Below are 12772 nucleotides of genomic sequence, written 5' to 3' on the forward strand. Positions count from 1 at the left end.
ATAAAACATGCACAAAATCGATACACTCTATTAAAGTTGATGATTTGGTCTTCACTGACCAAGACCAAATTATTAACCATGTTGTGGAGCATGTTCATGGTTTAAATGACAAAGTATATGTTTTGCAAAGTTCTAGTTTGGTGAAGGAGGTTATTCCAACCATTGTTTCTGATCAAACCAATGCATTATTGACTATGGTATCTTATATGGAGGAGACTCATAATGTCGTCTTTAATTTGAAAAAAAGATAGTGCATAAGGACTTAACGACTTTATTCCTCTCTTTTCCCAAGCATATTGAAATATAATCAAGAAAGATGTCTTCAAAACAACATTACAATTCTTCAAGAAGGAATGAATCTTACTTAACTACAACTTCAAAACATTTACCCTCATACCAAAAACTCAAGCTATAGATATAATTGATCCATTTAGGCCAATAGCTTTGGCAAATTGTAAGCATAAAATTATTACAAAAATTTTGACTGGCAGGTTGGCACAAGTTTGGCCTAAGATCATATCCAAAGAGCAGAAGACTTTCATTCATGGAAGAAGCATTGGAAATTATATCATGTTAACTTATGAGGTTGTTAGTTTCTCCATAGGAAAACTTTTAGAGGAAACATTGCTATGAAGGAAGACATTAATAAGGCTTTTGACACTCTCAATTGGGATTTTTTTTTGCTAATGGTGCTTCAAAGGTTTGGCTTTCACACTAGATTTTAAAAGTGGATTAGTTACATCCTCAACTCTACCTATATTTCAGGTTCTATCAATGGCCAACAAAGATAATACTTTAATTGCAAGTAATGGGGTGAGGCAATGTAATCCACTTTCACCTTTGTTCTTCAGTTTGAATGAGGATGTTCTCAGGAGCCTATCTAAGTTGGCTTCTGAACAAAAATTTAGCCTTATTAGTGCCTATAGAAATCAAAAGGTGCATTCCCACACACTTTAATCAAACGATATCACAATATTTTCCAAAAACAACATGGCATCCATTAATGTTACAAACAATTTATTCAGAAGATATGTTGATTGTTTGGTCAACATATCAATCCTTCAAAGTTTAACATCTATGTTGGATCTATGTATCCTCACACGCACACACGCATGCTTATAGCTAGTAAAAAAGGATTTTGCATTATTCATCTCCCTTTTCTCTATCTTGGAGCTCCCATTTTCAAAGGAAGACCAAAATCAATTCCTTTCTAACATATTGTAAATAATATTAGAGTAACGCTTGCATCTTGGAAAGCATCCCTTTTAACCATTGTTGGGAGAATTTTACTACTTAAGAAAATCATTCAAGGAATCTTGATGCACATCTTATGGTTTTTTCCTTCCCATTTATATTTTAAAGGATATTGAAAAATAATGCAAAAACTTCATATGGAGTGGAGACACCTCCAAAACAAGAATAATGACAATTGCTCGGAAGATGTGTTGTCAAGATTTAGCAGATGGTGGCATATGTCTAAGGTATTTGGTCTCTCCTTAGATCAAGCTTCTAACCTACTCCACTTTTGGAACATGACCAATTCTCAGGACCATTGGCCCCCATCCTTAGGTTTATAGTGTATAGGTTGGGAGGACACATTAGAAATCATATTTCATCCTCTCTTTGGAGATGTATGAAAAGTTACTTCTCTAAATTGAAGAGGTATTATTCCCGGAAAGGATGACAAGATTAAAATTTTGTTGGATAATTAGTGTGGCATAACTCAGGAAGACAATCTTAACATTCCCAATTCCAATTTCGTCCACATGAGAACTATGTTGAGCTCTTTCATTCATGACAAAAGTTAATTCTAATAGAAAACTTGGTGTCTTCCTTTCCATGTCTCTCTACTTTGACAAATGACATTATCATTTCTAGAGATAGACACAACAATTTGATCTAGGAACAATGCTAGATTCAATGACATTACCACTAATTAGAAAACAACTTCTAGTGCAATCTACTCTTAATCCACTCTATCAGGAAGGATATCCAAGCCTAGAAACAATGTTTCAATCATTGAGTTTGTTATTCTTAAGGCTTTCAAAATGAAAATTAGTCCTCCTACCCCTCCTATTGTTAAAGAAGTCACGTGGACCCAGAGACGGAGCTGCTCGGGAGAAAGGGTGGGCCTATGCCCCCACTTTAGTTATAACTTTTTTTTTACTATTATTAACAATATATTTGTATATCAAATATACTAAAAATTAGGAAGTATATTAAATAAAATAAACATTTTAAATAAAATAATAAGTCCTTTGTCTCTTTGTTACTAATTTTTTATTTATTGGTGATCTTTTAAAAGCTAATCTTTTAATTAAATTTTTATGAATTTTATTATTTATTTTATTATTATAAAAAGAGTCAAAATATAGTATTATCTTATTGAGCTTGAGATTATGTTAATGATAGAAATTGTATTGTTAGAGTTTTGTAGTGCTTGTTTGAAATTGTTGTGTTTCTATCAATTTTATAGTATTAGTATGAAATGTCTATAAATGTGATTTTTATTGTGTATTTAAAAAATATATATTTAGTAATAAGTAATAGAAAAAAAATTCAAAAAAAAATCAGCATAGCAATCGACTCCTAATCTTCGAACACTTGATGAATGTGAAAACATTAAATTGGGGGCAATATATGGATTTTTGTTTTTTAGAGTTTGAATTGAAAAATCTTCCTAATGACCCTATTATTTAAAATTTCTGGACCCCTCCTATTTTTTATTAGATCAAATGAAATATCGATGGTGCCTCAATTGGAACTCCTAGCCTTGCAACATGTGGTGGTTTATTTAGAGACCACAATGCTAACCATATTAGTAGCTTTGCTTGCTATCCTGATAATGGTAAATTCGTGTTTTTTCTTAACTCATGGGAGTCATCCTAGCCATGGAGCATGCAATCTCCTCTGATTGGTCCCATTTTTTGTTGGAAACTAATTCAATGCTAATGTTAAAGCTACTTTGAAGTCATCCTTGATTCCTTTGAAGATAAGAGACATTTGAGACAATTGTCTACTGGTCTTTAATCAAGAGCTTTTATGGTCAACCACGTATATAAGGAGGATAACAAGTGTGCAGACATTCTAGTTAACTTAGGTCTAAATTTATAAAGTATATTTAGTGGAGTGATATACATATCAATGTAATTATGGAATTCGATATAAATTATTAGATGTTCCTAGTTAGGAGTTGTCGGCTTTTGAGGTTTTTACCTGGTCCCTCTCACTTTTGTATCTATTTTTTATTTATACCAAGAGCTCCTTATCCACTTTTGACTAAAAATATATATGCATTGTTGTGCATAATTAGTATTAACCTAGAATACTTAATCTAAATTTATATCATTGTCCACAGATAAATATTAAAATAAATAAATAAAATATATACCATTAATAAATAAAAAATAATTAACTTTTAGTTTCACTATTTTAAAATCGATTTTTTTTCCCTCAATTTTACTTTTTTTGAAATTTTTTGATCCTTTAACTTTTGTAGACGCAATAGTGATGACGAGGATAAATTTTTTTTTAATGACGTGAAAGTGATGACTATTAATTAATATTTTTTTATTTATTAAATTAATAATTAATAATTTTAATTAAATAAATTTAAAAATATTTTTGGAAATTAATTAATACAGAATTTAAAAGAATTTAAAAAAATAATAAAAAGTGTTAATTTTTTCAATTTATTATATAAAAAGTATCTATTGATAAATTATTCTAATCATCACTCTTATGTCACTAAAAATGATATTTTATCATAATCATTATTGTCACATATATAAAAAATAGAGAGACCAAAATATTGTCAATAAAATTAAAATTGAAGAAAAAAATAAATTTTAAAATTGAGAGAAAAAAAAATTAAAAACACAAAAATAAGAGTGGTCAGCTATGTATTTATAATCCCTCTCACTTTTGTATCTATTTTCTATTTATACTAAAATCTCCTTATCCAATTTTAATTAAAAGAATTTATTTAAAAAATATTCAATTCATCACCGTCATATTATTAAAAATATTTTATATATCATAATTATTATTGTCACGCTTGTAAAAAGAATCTTAAAAACAGAAGAAACAACAAATCTTAAAAAAAAATTAGATTTAAAAATTTAAAGACCAACAAATTAAAAACACAAAAGTAAGAATTGTCAAGTTATGTATTCCCAGCTTAAGTTTTAACCCAATCCCTCTCATTTTTAGATCTATTTTCTATTTATACCAAGAGATCCTTATCCATTTTTGATTAAAAAATGATAATGTTAACTTATACTTCCAAAGACATAAGTTAAAAAACCCACTTTTAAAAATTGACAAAAAAAATAATTTTATATTTTTATCAAAATTAATGTAGAATTTCTAAAATAATATTTCTTTATTTAATTCATAACTTGAGTTATAGAACATAATACATTGTTGAGCATAATTATTATTAATCAAAGTACTTAATTTGAATTTATGTTGTTGTGAATAGATAATTTATGTTGTTGTGAATAGATAAATATTAGAAAAATAACTGAATATTTATCATTAATAAATATAAAATAATTAAAAATATAAGATAAATATTTACTATTGAATTAATTTAATTTAATATAACATATATATTTTTTAAATATTGTTTAATATTTGACTTCAATGTTTCCTAAGCTCAATATAAATAATAAAAGAACAATATCCATTTATATAAAAATATGGGCATGATGACTCAAAGTTTAACTTATTGATCGGATGTTCCATTCTCGAGAACACTGTTTTTTTTCCACTTGTATTAATATAAGGGTAATGTTAATTTGTGCCCCAAGGGACATAAGTGAAGAGATAAATATAATAAAAAATTATTAGAAATTGTGCTTTAAATTTAATACAACTTTATAATTAATGTTTTTATTGTTTTTTTCAATACAAATTTTTTATTTGTGGGATTTTTAACATGTATCCTTGAGACATAAGTTAACATTTCCCTTAATATAAATAAAGAAATATTTTTCACTGTATTTTTCCACAACATAATTTAATTTATTTTATGTAAAACAAAGAAATATTTTATAAAAAAATACTACTCTCTCTGTTTACATTTCATGTGTATTAAAAAAAAATACTCTTTATGTATTAATTTATAAGCAAAAACATATTTATTTTTCTTGTTACAAATTATAAGAAACAATATTAATTTTATTTCATTTAATTATTTTATTTTAAAACTTTCATCTTTTTTCAAATAAAATTAAATATAAAATATATTTAATTTAATTTCTCTCTCATTTTTTATATAAACAACAATCAATCAAAATTATTTTTAAATCTTCTCATAAAATATATTATAAAAATATAAAAATTTAAACTTTTTCATTTGGTGTGAAATATTAGATTTTTATTATATATTATTATAATATAATAATTGTTGTATGAAATAAGAGAATGAAAAAATAAATTTATGTTTAAAAATATATTAGATATTCCGAGCTAGTTGTCAATTTATCTATTTTCTATTTATACCGATAACTTTTTACCCACTTTTAACTAAAAAAATATATGTGTAACTATTATTAACCTAAAATACCTAATTTGAATTTATATTGATGTGCATAATTATTATTAATCCAAAATATATAAATATTTGTCATTAATAAATAAAAAAATAATTAAAAAATACATGATAGAGATTTATTATTAAAGAATATTAATCAAATTATAATAAGATTTATATTTCGTAAATATTATTCAATATTTAATCTCAATATTTCATAACCTCGATATAAATTAGGAATATATACTGGTTGGATTGAATCTAATTTGACATAATCCGTTATCCCATCCGTTCAAAATTCAAAGGAGTGAATCCATCGTCCAATCCACAATTTCTTTGTCAAACTCGATCCGAATGAACTTGTTTATTAATAAGTTGAGTTAAGTTGGATTCGCGGACTGTGTTTCAAATAAAAAATATACTTTTTATGATTTCTTTTGTCGGTTTTAGAAAAAATGTAACATAACTAATACAATGATACTCATGTGTAACATTCAAATTCAATAAAAACATCATATAATATCTAATAAAATTCATCAACTCGACATAACACTTTATAATATTATAAAATTCAACAAGACATATTATTTACATAAAATATATATTAAAAATGATATAAAAAAATATTTAAAAAAAACATTTAATCTTAAAATGATGTAAATTCATATACGTTTATATAAAATATGGGCAGGGTAACTCAAAGTTTAAGTTATTCGTCACATGTATAATCTCCCACAACATTATTTCTTTGTATTTTTATTTATATTAATATAAATAAATTATTGATATTTTTAATTAACAACTTTTAAACTTATGTGAATATATAAAATCCACCCTATAATTTAAAAAGAAATTCTATATAAAACAAAGAAATATTTTACAAAATTTACCACTCTTCCTGATTACATTTCATGGTATTAAAAATGATAATGATTATTTTATGAAATAAATTTATAAAAATTTATTCTTTATTAATGGCACAAGAAAATATATTGAAAAAGTTGAAAATTAATACTTTCTTCCCTAAAATAAATGTCAGTATCAATTATTTATTTGTCCTAAAATAAATATTATATTTTAGTTTCCAATGTAATTGTAGTTTTTATTTTACAATTATATTTTCTATTAATAGTTATAATTATTATTTCTCTAACTTTGTATTAATAATAATTATAATATATCAATATTAATAATTAATAAAAATAATTTGATAAAATTGATACACTCACTATCAAGTAAAAGTGTAATATTTATTTTAGGACGGAAGTAATAAATATTTGAGAATATAAGAAAAAAAATAGTATTAACTATTAGTAATTGATATTGATATTTTCAAAGCATATAATAAAAAACGGATGCAGTGCATTTTAGATGTAATGAAAGCGGAAAAATATAATAGAAGAAGACAGTAACACGCCATTGGAGAAGGATCACGTAAAGTTACCAACACCAGAAAACTCGCGCGCAGAGTCATTGGTTTCATGTTTTGTTTTTCAACTAAACAAGACAATCTTTTCTTCAGTCAAACACAATTCGTACTTTCCGAATAAAAAGAATAAAATTCTCGCAAATTCGCCAATCTTTTTTTTTCTACCAAAATTTCCATTTACAATATTTCTATACTTTTGTTTTCTCCCTTTACCCTTCTCTCAGTTGTTTTTACCCTTCAATGTGGTGCCTATTTTGTAAAACAACCACACACCCAAAAAAAACATTCATCCATTGTTTAAGGTTGTCGAACCGACGTTTTTTTTTGTTTTGTTTTGTTTAGTACTATGATGAATAAACAGAATATGTAGTTCTGATTCTGACTGTCAGTGTTTTTTTCTCGTTGGAATCATTAAAATGGGTTTGATTTGCGGTCGTTTTTTGTGTTTTTAATAATCTTGATCCGTTCTTGGACTCAGTCCTGTTTTGAGTTGACAGCGTCAGACACGCGGTTGTTCTGCCATTCGGACAATTTTCATCCATTGCTGGCTTTGTCTTTGAGTTGGTAAGATATTTATAAGAAACTTTCTTTGCGACTCTATTCTTTATAACATTCATTTTTGAACTATTCTTAAAGATGAATCCTTTATATATAGATAAACTCTATTGCTGATTAAGTGGTGTGTGTTGTTTGTTCTTGGTTGAGGATGAAATTACAGGTTTTATAGTCCGTTTCATCAATCTTCATCATTATGGATTCTGTACGACATTTAAATAGAGAATCTGAGAATGGGAGTGTTCCTCAAACACTTAATAACCAACCTAATGCTATGGATATTTCTCTCTCGAGGTCAACTTCGAAGAGAGTGGAGGATCAGTATGCGTCGAGTTCTATGTTTACCGGAGGTTTTAATCAAGTTACACGATCCCAATTGAAGGATAAGGTGATTGAATCTGATTCCAGCCATCCGCAGATGGTTGGGACTAAAGGGTCGGCTTGTGAGATGCCGGGGTGTGACGGAAAGGTCATGACTGACGAGAGAGGTTTGGAGATACTTCCTTGTTACTGTGATTTCAAGATTTGTAGGGATTGTTATAAGGATACTTTAAGAAACGGTGAACTGATATGTCCGGGATGCAAGGTTGCTTATGTGGAGCATGGGATGGCAGAGGCTGCTTCCGCGGTCAATCAAAAGGTATTGCCTTACCCAACTGGTGCCGCTGAGGTGTCGAAGATGGAGGAGAGGTTGTCGAGGATGAAGTCGAATTCGACAAGTAGCATGACTAATGAATTTGATCATGATCAATGGTTGTTTGAGACTAAAGGGACCTATGGATATGGAAATGCTATGTGGCCTAAAGATTCTGAGAATGGTGCTAGTTCTAGGTCTGGTTCTGATTCGATGGCCGGTGACCCTAATGTTTTCAAAGAAAAGGAATGGCGGCCTTTGACGCGGCAATTGAATATTTCTACTACAATTCTGGGTCCTTATCGGTATGTTTACGTTTTCCTCTCATTACTTTCCCTGCTTGTGGACTGTATTTTTCATGTTGTTGTTTAAACTTTCAGGTTCATAATATTCGCACGGATGGTGATTCTAGTTATGTTCCTAAAGTGGAGGGTAGAAAACCCGAATGAAGATGCAATCTGGCTGTGGGGAATGTCTTTAGTATGTGAAATCTGGTTTGCATTCTCTTGGCTTCTTGACCAGTTCCCTAAGCTCTTTCCGTTAAACCGGGTTGCTGATCTCGACGTTTTGAAAGACAAGTTCGAAACTCCTAGTCCAAACAATCCAACCGGAAAATCTGATCTTCCAGGAATTGATATATTTGTGTCAACGGCGGATCCCGAAAAAGAACCGCCGCTTGTTACTGCAAATACTATTCTGTCTATTCTAGCGGTGGACTATCCTGTCGAGAAGCTTTCATGTTATGTCTCTGACGACGGGGGTTCGCTTCTTACTTTTGAGGCCATGGCAGAGGCAACGAGTTTTGCCAATCTGTGGGTTCCTTTTTGTCGGAAGCACGACATTGAACCAAGGAACCCGGAATCTTATTTTAGTCTGAAGAGAGATCCGTACAAGAACAAAATACGTTCTGACTTTGTAAGGGACCGTAGGAGGGTGAAGCGTGAGTATGATGAATTCAAGGTTCTTATTAATGGCCTTCCGGAATCAATCCGGAGGCGCTCTGATGCTTATAATGCTGCAGAGGAGATGAAAGCAGTGAAGTTGTGGAAGGAGGCCGCAAATGATGAACCGATGGAGAATTTGAAAATTTCTAGAACTACAAGGATGACTGATGGTACTCACTGGCCAGGGACATGGACAACTCCTGCACCGGATCATTCTCGGGGTGATCATTCCAGTATCATACAGGTAATTTACACTTCTAATCTGAATTGGTTAATCTGAATCGGCTATTCTAATGATTCGGACACTTATATCACTTTCTTATATAAGTTAGGATGTTTATAGTTTACTTAGTTGTGATACACTGAATTGCAATTTTATCACTGCTTGATATAAACATCAAATGTGCAAATGGTGTAACCTCTTTCGAATGCAGGTAATGTCGAAACCTCCAAGTAATGAGCCACAGATTGGCACAGCATCAGATTCAAATACAATGGATTTGACCGAAGTTGATATTCGCCTTCCTATGCTTGTCTATGTTTCTCGTGAAAAACGACCGGGTTATGATCACAACAAGAAAGCCGGGGCAATGAATGCTCTTGTTCGAGCTTCAGCTGTTATGTCCAATGGCGCTTTCATACTTAATCTTGACTGTGACCATTACATATATAACTCCGAGGCATTGAGGGAAGGCATGTGCCACATGATGGACCGCGGCGGAGAAAGGATCTGCTACGTTCAGTTTCCCCAAAGGTTCGAAGGAATCGACCCTTCTGATCGCTATGCTAATCACAATACCGTCTTCTTTGATGTCAATATGCGAGCTCTCGATGGACTTCAGGGTCCTTTTTACGTTGGTACGGGATGTCTATTTCGAAGAACTGCGCTTTATGGTTTTGATCCGCCCTGTCTGCAAGAAGAGGCTGCTGAGGATGCTGGTTGGTTTGGTAGTAAGAAAAAGAAATCCGCAACAGTTGCCTCAGTCACTGAAGTAGATTCTCTAGATGACCGGTCTTTAAAGAGTGGTAGTAGCATTGATGATGACGAAATGAATATTGCTCTTATTCCGAAGAAATTCGGCAACTCGAGTCTTTTTGTTGAATCAATCAGGGTGGCAGAGTTTCAAGGGAGACCACTTGCCGATCACCCATCTGTCAAAAATGGACGCCAACCTGGTGCTCTAATACTTCCTCGGGATCTTCTCGATCCTGCAACTGTCGCTGAGGCGATCAATGTCATCTCGTGCTGGTACGAAGATAAAACCGAATGGGGAGATAGAGTTGGATGGATTTACGGTTCCGTAACCGAGGACGTTGTGACAGGCTTTAGAATGCACAATAGAGGATGGCGATCTGTGTATTGTGTGACCAAGAGGGATGCTTTCCGGGGTTCTGCTCCAATCAATCTCACCGACCGGCTTCACCAAGTTCTTCGATGGGCAACTGGATCAGTTGAAATATTCTTTTCGCGCAACAACGCGCTCTTGGCTAATTCGAAACTACAATTTTTGCAAAGGATCGCGTACCTCAACGTAGGAATCTATCCATTCACTTCTTTCTTCCTCATTGTTTACTGCTTCCTCCCAGCTCTATCGCTTTTCACTGGCCAGTTCATCGTCCAGTCCCTTCAAGTCAAATTCTTAGTTTACCTCATGGGAATCATGCTCACACTTATCATTCTCGCTGTCCTCGAGATCAAGTGGTCCGGTATCGAACTCGTCGACTGGTGGAGAAACGAGCAATTCTGGATGATCGGTGGCACAAGTGCACATCTAGTCGCCGTTCTCCAAGGTCTACTCAAGGTAATAGCCGGCATTGAGATTTCATTCACTCTAACATCAAAGTCATCCGGCGACGACGAAGACGACTGCGCCGATCTCCATGTCATCAAATGGTCGTCTTTGATGATACCGCCACTCACAATCATAATGGTTAATCTGATAGCAGTCGCGATTGCGGTTAGTAAAACCATATACAGCGAAGATCGAAAATGGAGTAGCTTACTTGGAGGAATATTCTTCAGCTTTTGGGTATTGTCTCATTTATATCCATTTGCAAAAGGACTAATGGGAAAAAGAGGTAAAACACCAACCATTGTGTATGTTTGGGCAGCTCTATTATCAATCTGCATATCACTTCTATGGGTTGCTATAAATCCTCCTTCTAGTAACAATCAAATTGGAGGTTCATTCCAATTCCCTTAACTTGTGATGTAAGTAACCGTGACAGGTTTTTTTGGTTGTTAGCTTTTCTTAGTTATCATTCATTGGTTTGCTCAGACACTATTGCTGATACTAAAATTCATCATAGAAACAAGAAATATACATCATACATTTTTTTCTCTTCATTCATTGCTTGTCACATTTTTGTTTCTGACTTTTATATGTTTTTTATTTCATAATAATATTGATATGTATTTTATATATTTTTAAAGATTTTGTGCGTCTAAATAACACACTTCTTAACTATATAGTAGAGTCTACTAAAGTATAATGGAACAAAATTTCTACTGATAATTTATTTTTGCTATGATGTGATGCAATTAAGAAGAAATATCTGATATCTCAAGTTTTGGAATATTTCAAGCTTTGAATATATCAGTCAAATAAAATTGAAATTTTTTTTAAGCTTTGGACCCATTCGTCTATTATTTAATTTATTTTTAATGTTGTCAATCCTTTTCTTGACCTGATAATATATTTAAATTCATTATATAATTTTACTAGGAATGGAGGATGAACATGAGTCGGTTTAGGGTCCGCTTGCATAGATTGTTTACATTAATACTTAATTATAAATAACTACCGTTATTAGAAATTAAACTCTGAATTAACAAGTACTGTTATTAGGAATTAAACTTTTAATGAACAGTTTACACTTATTTAAGGAACAATCACATATCAGTTTTAGTTCAGTAAATAAATTTTTTGTTTAAATAGTTTTTTTTATAAAATATAATTTTAGATATTTTATGATTTAACTATAATTTTTTTAGATATTTAAATTTTAAACAGTCATTTAAATTTTAAAATATTTTAAATAACTTTTATAAAAGTAATTTTTGAAATATATAGTTTTAAATAATTATGTGATTTTGGTTATGTTTTAATATTTTTATTATGTTTTAGTTTTTAATAATAATTATTTAAATTATTAATTATAAAAAAATTAACCTTTTAATTTATAAAAAATGAGTTTGAAATGATTTTTATGATTTTTAATTTTTTCATTAATACCATGTTTAAAAAATATTAAAATAAAACTATTTATTTAATAAAAAAAGTTACAATAAAAACATGTGCTTAATCGATTATGGTAAAGTCCATTATACGATCCTAATTTTTTAATATATTCTATATGTTTTTTAGTCATTATGCGAAATTATTTAAATATTTTTAAATTTTAGAGATATATTTTCAAACCCACCAAATTCTCAGTTAACGTTAAAATATTTTAGAGATGCATTTTTGTTTATTATTCAGAGATGTATCTATGTGATCTATAGGCCATCAATCCCCCCGTCCTTCGGCGATGTCTCCGATACATCGATATTTCCGTGTCTCCGTCATGATGGTATTTAAGACCTGCCTCACATCAGACCCATCAGAGAAGATACCTCTATCAATGTCTGTCTGCATAATCTCTATAATACGAAGACATCTAGGCAAAAC

General features: G+C 30.6%; 1 protein-coding gene across 3 annotated transcripts; it reads left to right on the plus strand.

Moving 5' to 3' along the window:
• The first annotated feature begins 6912 nt into the window (after positions 1–6912).
• Positions 6913–11448, plus strand: LOC127119788 (cellulose synthase-like protein D2). Of its 3 annotated transcripts, none has more exons than XM_051050110.1 (4): positions 6913–7532; positions 7674–8462; positions 8538–9345; positions 9536–11448. In XM_051050110.1, the coding sequence occupies exons 2-4, from the start codon at positions 7720–7722 to the stop codon at positions 11303–11305; spliced, it is 3321 nt and encodes a 1106-aa protein (XP_050906067.1). In that variant the 5' UTR covers positions 6913–7532; positions 7674–7719; the 3' UTR covers positions 11306–11448. The 3 variants fall into 3 exon arrangements, with proteins under 3 accessions (XP_050906067.1, XP_050906065.1, XP_050906066.1); XM_051050108.1 differs by having other exon boundaries at positions 7687–8462; XM_051050109.1 differs by lacking the exon at positions 6913–7532 and having other exon boundaries at positions 7577–8462.
• The last annotated feature ends 1324 nt before the right edge of the window (positions 11449–12772 follow it).

The sequence above is a fragment of the Lathyrus oleraceus genome, chromosome 2 (genome assembly GCF_024323335.1).
Source record: "Lathyrus oleraceus cultivar Zhongwan6 chromosome 2, CAAS_Psat_ZW6_1.0, whole genome shotgun sequence".
In the NCBI taxonomy this organism is placed as follows: Eukaryota; Viridiplantae; Streptophyta; class Magnoliopsida; order Fabales; family Fabaceae; genus Lathyrus; species Lathyrus oleraceus.

Excerpts from the sequence above, each read along its gene's own strand:
- LOC127119788 (XM_051050110.1), top strand. The coding sequence starts at position 7,720 with ATGGATTCTGTACGACATTTAAATAGAGAATCTGAGAATGGGAGTGTT. Across the intron at positions 8,463-8,537 it reads ACAATTCTGGGTCCTTATCG|GTTCATAATATTCGCACGGA; the intron begins GTATGTTTACGT and ends TTAAACTTTCAG. Across the intron at positions 9,346-9,535 it reads ATCATTCCAGTATCATACAG|GTAATGTCGAAACCTCCAAG; the intron begins GTAATTTACACT and ends TTTCGAATGCAG.